This window comes from Cupressus sempervirens, chromosome 1 (genome assembly GCF_028749045.1).
Source record: "Cupressus sempervirens isolate cs-2001-9-10 chromosome 1, ASM2874904v1, whole genome shotgun sequence".
Taxonomy (NCBI): domain Eukaryota; kingdom Viridiplantae; phylum Streptophyta; class Pinopsida; order Cupressales; family Cupressaceae; genus Cupressus; species Cupressus sempervirens.
In genome coordinates this window covers 335,471,576-335,478,889 of record NC_143118.1, presented here as the reverse complement: position 1 = coordinate 335,478,889, position 7,314 = coordinate 335,471,576, and the positions used below count along the sequence as shown (strand labels likewise).

Here is a 7,314-nt window from a genome sequence, read left to right as displayed (position 1 = left end):
GAAAGGCTAGTGGTGTTAGGGTTTATGCTAATGTTGATTTTGATGCAATTATTTCCTCTAGTGCTTGGCCTATTTCTAGTCAACTTTTTGTTGTTAGGTATGTTGTAGCTAAATTTCTTTTTATGGATTCATATGAGGAGATTTATTTGGTTGAGGAGGGGTGGAATTAAGTTATTAGAATATACCATAAGAAGTCTTCCCCTCATTTAAACAAAAAGTTATGCTCCCAGAAGAAGAGAGGTAAATGAAAACCTTGGTTTTTTCCTTTAAGTTGGATCAGGGTTTTCTCTCCCTTGCCGAAAAGTAGGTTTGCAATCTTTTATTTGCTTAATTTAGAACTCTCTTGTATATAGTTTTGGGATCCCTTGAAAACCAACTATAAATGTTGTTGTTGGCTATAGGTACTTGGGTTTAGGCAGTGGGGATGCTAATTTTCTCTATCTCTCTATATTTTTGAGGCTTTATTATTAATCCTTTGTAAGTTCTATATTGGGTTTTGAGTCCCCATAGAACCCATTTGATCCTTAATAAAAAAATATGCTATAGTATATATCTCAGTATTCAATAAATCTTATTATAGTGCAATAATCAAGAAATATTATATATCGCAGTCTCTCTTATGGAAGACATGTTTTATTTTTTTGGTTATCCATGATTTATTTACCACCTACATGGTATCATAGTCATGCCCGTGTGAAACCTTTTCCATATACAAGGGTAGAGCTACTAGATATTTAATGGTAATTTTTTTGGGGCTTTACTATTGGTGATTTATGACACATGTTGGAGGAAGTGTGAGGTTACCATATATTTCAAAAGGACTAAAAGAACAAAAAAATAATTTCAAATTTTTGAGGCTTCCCAGTTTGGACAAGTCACCTAATTCAAGAGGTATGTTAAATATTTAGCTCACATTTTACAACCCAAAAAGATTTATCATTATATTTACAATTATTAAGAACCTTAGTAATACATATCAAATCATGTATGTTATTTATCCTAAACAATGTATTATGCTAACATTGTCAACATGAACTTCCAATGCATCAATGGAGATTAATACATGGAATGTTAGGAGCATAAATGTCACTATTAGGTAGAGACTATTAAAATGCAACACATTAATTTTTAAATTAGACATCATATTATTACAAGAAACTAAATTAAGAAAAGAAGAAACAAAAAAATACTCAAAAGTTGGGCCTATGGAAGTCAAATTGAGTAGAGTCTAATAGTGCATTAGGTGGCCTTGTCATTTCACGGGACCCTTGAAATTTAAATTACAAAACCAAATCAACAAAATAAAATTCAATGACTAGTATTATTAGGAGCATAAGTAGTCATTTGAATTTTTGTATTAGAAAAATTTATGGTCCCACTAATGCACTAGATAAAAAAGATGTATGACTAAATTTATAAAGACACATTAATGAAAATAACCAAGAACACTCATTTTGAGGGGAGATTTTAATGTGTTCCTAGATTGTAGTTTAAAATAGGGAGGCTCCAACAATATCTCTTAATCCCTAGAAGATTTTTCAACAATAAGTAAACAATAATAAAATAATAGACTTAAAAATAGGAAATGGATTATTTAGTTGGAATGATAGAAGTAAGTTTTTATTCAAAAACCATAAAGATTGTATAGATTTTTATTTAATAGATATTAAAGTACAATTAACTACACACTTGCATTAGAAATTTTAACCAATGTTGAATCCCATCACTCTTAATTGAGTAAACAAGTTAGAAACCTTTTTATATTTTAAAATATGAGGTTCCAACATATTGTTTTATGAGCTTGTTAAAAAATTGGTGGAGAGAGGAAACTTTTTAAGAATCTAAAATTTTCTTATGTACTTGTAAACTTAAGTTCCATAAGAATCATATACTAATTTAATAGAATAGGGAACATATCAATAGACATATTTGATTAGAAAATAAATGTTGAATGAGACACTAAAAATTTAAGTAAAGAAGTAATAAGGCATGACATGAATGAAGAAAGTTGGTACAAACAAAAAGAGTCACTGGCTAAACATGAAGATCTCTCAGAAAAAAGAGGAAACCTTTTGGAAAAGAAAATCAAGGAAAATATGACTCCTTGAGAAAGAGAAAAACACAAAATTATTTGACAATAGTAATAAATATTAATGAACAATTGATATGATAATTAAGATAAAAATCCATTAGGAAATATTGTTGAAAACTCAAAAGAACTAGCAAAAGACTTTGTGATTTTTCACTATAATATGGTAAATAATTTGGATGCCTCTAATCTCAATGATAAAGAAACATCACTATCCTCAATTGCTAGACTAGTAACTCATAATGACAACTAATGATGAAATAGAAAAACTTCACAAATAGAGATTAAGGAAGTTGTATTTCAAATACACTTAGATAAATCCTTGGGGATGATAGCTTTAATATAATTTTGTTCAACATGATTCAAGAGTAAACTAATGGGAGGAAATAAAAGGTACACCTATATCTGTACTATTCTACATGAGTTTAACAACACTTACTTGATAATGCAATTATGAGGAGATAGATGATTTAAGACTAATTGCTTTGTGTAACACCATTTATATAAAAAAAATTAAAGCCTTAGAAAATAGGCTTAAATTTTTTTACTGACCATCATTTAATGGAAACAAATAGTTTTTTCCCAAATAGATAATTTGTAAAATAATTATTATTACCGAAGAAATCATTCCCACAACCCAAAGAAAAATAGAATTATACATAACAAGAGCTCTTGTAGAGCGCTAGAGTCGCTACCTTGAAGTGTTGACAAAAACTACTAAAATTTGAAAGTGGTAGTTAGAGTTGGCATCTGTTAGAATAGAATTTTTTAAATTTTTAAACAAAGAGTTTGGAAAATAATATGCAAAATTTTTAGAAGGCATTATTATTATATACATTTTCATGTATATAAAATTAAGCTCTAGAAACAAGCTAGCGTATTTGAAAAAAGAACATGAATCAAATCTTTAGAAATAAATATTACTCAGTGATGCAATTTTCAAATTTGTTTGTGTGAAAATGATGTTATGTCTTCGAAATCTATGGAAACAAAATATTGTTATGTAGTGGCAGTTGTACAAAAGCTCATATGTACAATCTACTTTTTGTTGGCTACAGATATGGCTTTATGACTATGTCAAATAGATAAGCTTGCAGGTATATTTTAATGGCACAAAAGTAAAATGGTATTGTTTCTCTAATATATTTTTGTTGGATTTGAGGGCAGTTCCTCCATCCTTGTAAGTTATTGTTGCTACATGTGTTGGTTGTTCCTGCAATATGCAGAAGTGAGATGGTTAGAAAGAGGCATGATGGTAGCTAGAACTTTGTAATGCTATGAGAGAAGAGTGGGCTGAAAATGAAAGATTTTTTTGAATTTCAAGTTCAATGCACTACTATGTATGTTTCTTCACATTTTCAAAATTTGTTGTTGATACTTATTTGAACATGTTTGATTTAAGATAGCTTTGGGGTTTTGACTTGCTATCAGAAATAATTAATCAGAGCTTCATTTTTAGTTTTTTATCCATGTGGGTTACAAGAGTATATTGCGGAATTTGTGTTGATATCTATATCTTATTTTAGGCTTTTGCCTATAACTTTGAATTAGAGTAATAAGATGATTCTGTCAGTGCATATAGTGAAAGGCACCATATTGGACAGAGGTGGTCAAAAATGAAGAAATTTGACAAAGAATATAGGTAAACAATTATGAATTATATAATAAAAAAATTAATTGTTACATATTAGTGAATTGGATAACCTGTGGAAAAATGGTCAATTGAATCATCGGCTCTAGGAGTTTCATTTTAGCATAATACCTTCGGTCTAGAAATGCCCCAAACTATATATTCATTTGACTCTCTGCAAAACCCAACATTGCAAACATTGAGGTGCTTTCTTTGCTGAGTAAATGCAAATTGAGTTCAAAAAGCTCTCTAAAAGTGAAAACATTGAAGATATCATCGCCATTGATAGAAAGGAAAAAAAGTGAGATTTTGCAATCTATAGGAAAGACATGTTTATAATTGTTCATGAGAAGTAATGAGTAAGCTTAGGCATGTGCTTCATCAAATGTTTAACTACACTAACATGGACAGACCAATAATAGGCTTTCAAACTTTGTGGCCAGACACAAACATAAATTATTTCAAACCACTTCTTATAGACCGTTGATGTAGATAAATTCACTTACTGAAACCAATTTTCATTTCTTGAGCAAAATGGGTATATAGAAAGGAATCCAATTTCTCTTCTTCAAAGCCTTAGCGACGCACCTAATTTTATAATAAGTTTTCAATCGTACAAACAGGAACTAATAATTTGAAACACTCCTTGCGCACTATTATAGCAGAACAATGTATTGAATTAAACATCTCTAAAGAAGAAATCAAATGAACGAAAATTGGTATATACTTGAGTATCATACTTCTAAATTTATATTGCATTTTAAGGAAGATGTTCCTGAAATTGGGTATATACTTGGGTATCATACTCATCTTTATCTCCTCACAATGAATGTGCAATGAATGCAACTTTATCATTATCCTTATTTTATCATTAATTGAAATGGGACCACCAAAACATTAGTTCCGTGGTACTAATAAGTCAAAATATTAATAACATAGTGCCATTATGAGGTGCCTGATAGTCGTGAATGACAGTGATGTGATGGAGGAATCTAAGGTGATGTCACGCTACAAACGTAGAGAATGATGAAACAAGAATACGATAGCATCTGCCAAATCGAACTTCCTGTTGGGTCCTGGAAAATAAATAACCCCTACGCATCTAAGCTGAATTCACACTTCCTAGGCAAGAGCCAATGTCGCTGGTAAGTAAATTGCCAATAAAGATCTAAGCCATTCTCCGCCTTGAAATTATTGAGCAGCCTTAAGCTGCAACGTGACGAAACTTATCTTTTTTAAATGGAGAGCAAATCGGAATACAAATCGGCCTTCTTTGAAGCTTGTGAAAGGGGTGATTTAGTCAGTGCCATAAACCATCTCAGACAGACTAATCCTTCACTGGGAGAGATACTACCAAAGCTGCAACAATCAGGTCAATCTCTTCTTACACCTTTTTAATTGACTTAAAAGCTATGTTTACTTTGTTTGTCTTGCTTAATGAGGTGGTTCCTGCAGGTTTCATCGACAAAATAAAAAATACCGATGAAAAAGGAGAGACGGCTTTACATTTGGCTGTAAGGGAAGATTACCAAAAGCTGGTAGAAACTTTGGTTGACTTCGATGGCGATTTGTGTAATATTGCCAATAACGATGGAGAAACTCCACTAAAATTGGCAGTAAGTTTGAGTGTCAGAGAAGCCGTAGAGCTTTTAGTAACTCACACTTCAAACGCCCTGCACTGCATCGTGGAGCTTAACCAAGTCGAAATTGCTGAATATTTAATGAAGAGATCAAAGGTAGACTTGTCAAAACTCATCAATGAACCGTACCAGCTGTCCACGAATTCTACTCCAATTGATGGAGAAGATCAGCACCTTCCAGAGGAGAAAAGTCCCCAAAATACGTCTGGCGATGGAGGAATCAAGCCCTCACAAAGGCCTTTGAGGAACAACAAGAGGGCTGAAGAAAAAAATTTGAATGACACAGCAGATACCCAAGATGACCAGCCAATTGTACGACAAGGAGACACGCCTTTGCACATTGCAGCAAGGAACAAATTCGAGCATGTAAGATGTTTAGAACACTTAATCTTTAGGTTCAACGATTGATGATTTCTTACCACCCTCTTTATTTTATAACTCTAGTAATTGTATCAAGCGTTTACAAATAACTCTAATTTGTTTTTGCTGTATAGAAAATGTATTGGTTAGATAGTAGCTGAGGTAGCTGCCTTCTTCTGTATTATGGGGTCAGGCTCTTCTTTTGACTGCTATTTGTAAATAAGAAATGATCAGACAACTAATTGTCCCTCGTTCTTTTTCTTTTTGCTGTGTAGATGGTGAATTTGTTGCTGAAGGTTCATGGGGTGAACAAGCTTGTTCGCAACAGCGAGGGCAAGACACCGTTTGAAATAGCGAAAGAGGTCACGGAGTACCAGGAATCTTTCAGGACAATAAGAAGACTTGGAGATTTTAGAGCTAAGTCCAAGCGATTCATGTACTGTGCACCAAAGGTGACCCATAAAAAGTACATGAAAGCAAGGTTCATGGTAAACAAAGCCTACGAAGACAGGCGCAATGCAGAACTAGTTGTGGCGGCGCTATTAGCTGCCATGACATGTGCCGCTGCTTTCACTGTCCCTGGCGGTTTCAATTCGGAGAGTCCCGCAACAGAGAATGAAGGGAGCCCTGCTCCTAACCCTAGTCATCTACACGATGATCAAGGGACCCCTCTTCTTATATCCCTCGTTTCTTTTAAGCTCTTCATCATTTTCGACTGCATAGCCTTCTTTCTAGCCCTCTTTGTTTGTATCATGTGGGAGATGAGCTCAGAGCTCACCACAGGGGACAAGATGTTGTTCATGACTGTCAACAGTTTGGTTGTTTGTTGTAGCTTTGGCTTCACCTCTTATGGATTTATGGCCGCAGTCTACGCCATGCTGGCACGTAAGACTAAGACCTTCTCTTGGGTAGTTCTTGGAAGTCTCGTTGCAATTACTTCGTGTGGCGTCCTAGCATTTATACGTCAGTCCTTAAATTTTGCTGTTACGAGGGCGAGATTCCAACGGCTGTGCGGTGTGTCTTGTTTTGTGGATGATATTGTTGAGAAGGTGTGGTGTGTAGCAGAGTGTTGTGGGCTCCTGAACCTCGTGCGTTCAGGTGATGATGTCTCCCATGATTTGCTCTCTGGGCTTTGCAAGTTCAAATCTGATGATGATAGGGCTCACAAGTCCCACTCTTGGCCCTCCTGCTGCTGCAACCATGTTTAGCTATCGCTCTACAACCTCTCTCTCTCTCTTCGCTTCTCAAGACCGTGCAATGTTAAACTTTTGTACAATGTAATAATTGACTATCATGTAATGTAACATAAAACTAAAGCACTACAATTTCCTTCTACTAAGCAGGGATCTGATTGTTTGATTGTTTTAATCAGTCTCATTAGGTGAACGGTAAAGTAGCTTTATAGTTTATGTATTCTGGTGTGATTCAAATGCTTATAGTTATTAGTCTCTGCCATATAAGGCGGGGACTAAAGCTTTCAAGTCTCCCTTTTCTAATAGTCCCTACTTTGGTAATCGTGAAATGTGCAAAACACATGGTATATCCTATGGTTGGCAGATTAATTTTTATTAAACAGAATTTCCCATTCTATAACT

The 7,314-nt window shown here is 34.0% G+C and overlaps 1 protein-coding gene across 1 annotated transcript; it reads left to right on the top strand.

The window, feature by feature from the left end:
• The first annotated feature begins 4,816 nt into the window (after positions 1-4,816).
• Positions 4,817-7,038, top strand: LOC149577559 (uncharacterized). The gene is made up of 3 exons (XM_089824320.1): positions 4,817-5,091; positions 5,175-5,725; positions 5,995-7,038. Exons 1-3 carry the CDS (start codon positions 4,959-4,961, stop codon positions 6,925-6,927), a joined length of 1,617 nt encoding a protein of 538 aa, XP_089680446.1. The 5' UTR covers positions 4,817-4,958; the 3' UTR covers positions 6,928-7,038.
• Positions 7,039-7,314: the final 276 nt, after the last annotated feature.

Coding starts and splice junctions, on each gene's coding strand:
- LOC149577559 (XM_089824320.1), top strand. CDS start 4,959: ATGGAGAGCAAATCGGAATACAAATCGGCCTTCTTTGAAGCTTGTGAA. Junction 5,092..5,174: donor ACCAAAGCTGCAACAATCAG/GTCAATCTCTTC, acceptor TGGTTCCTGCAG/GTTTCATCGACAAAATAAAA. Junction 5,726..5,994: donor CAAGGAACAAATTCGAGCAT/GTAAGATGTTTA, acceptor TTTGCTGTGTAG/ATGGTGAATTTGTTGCTGAA.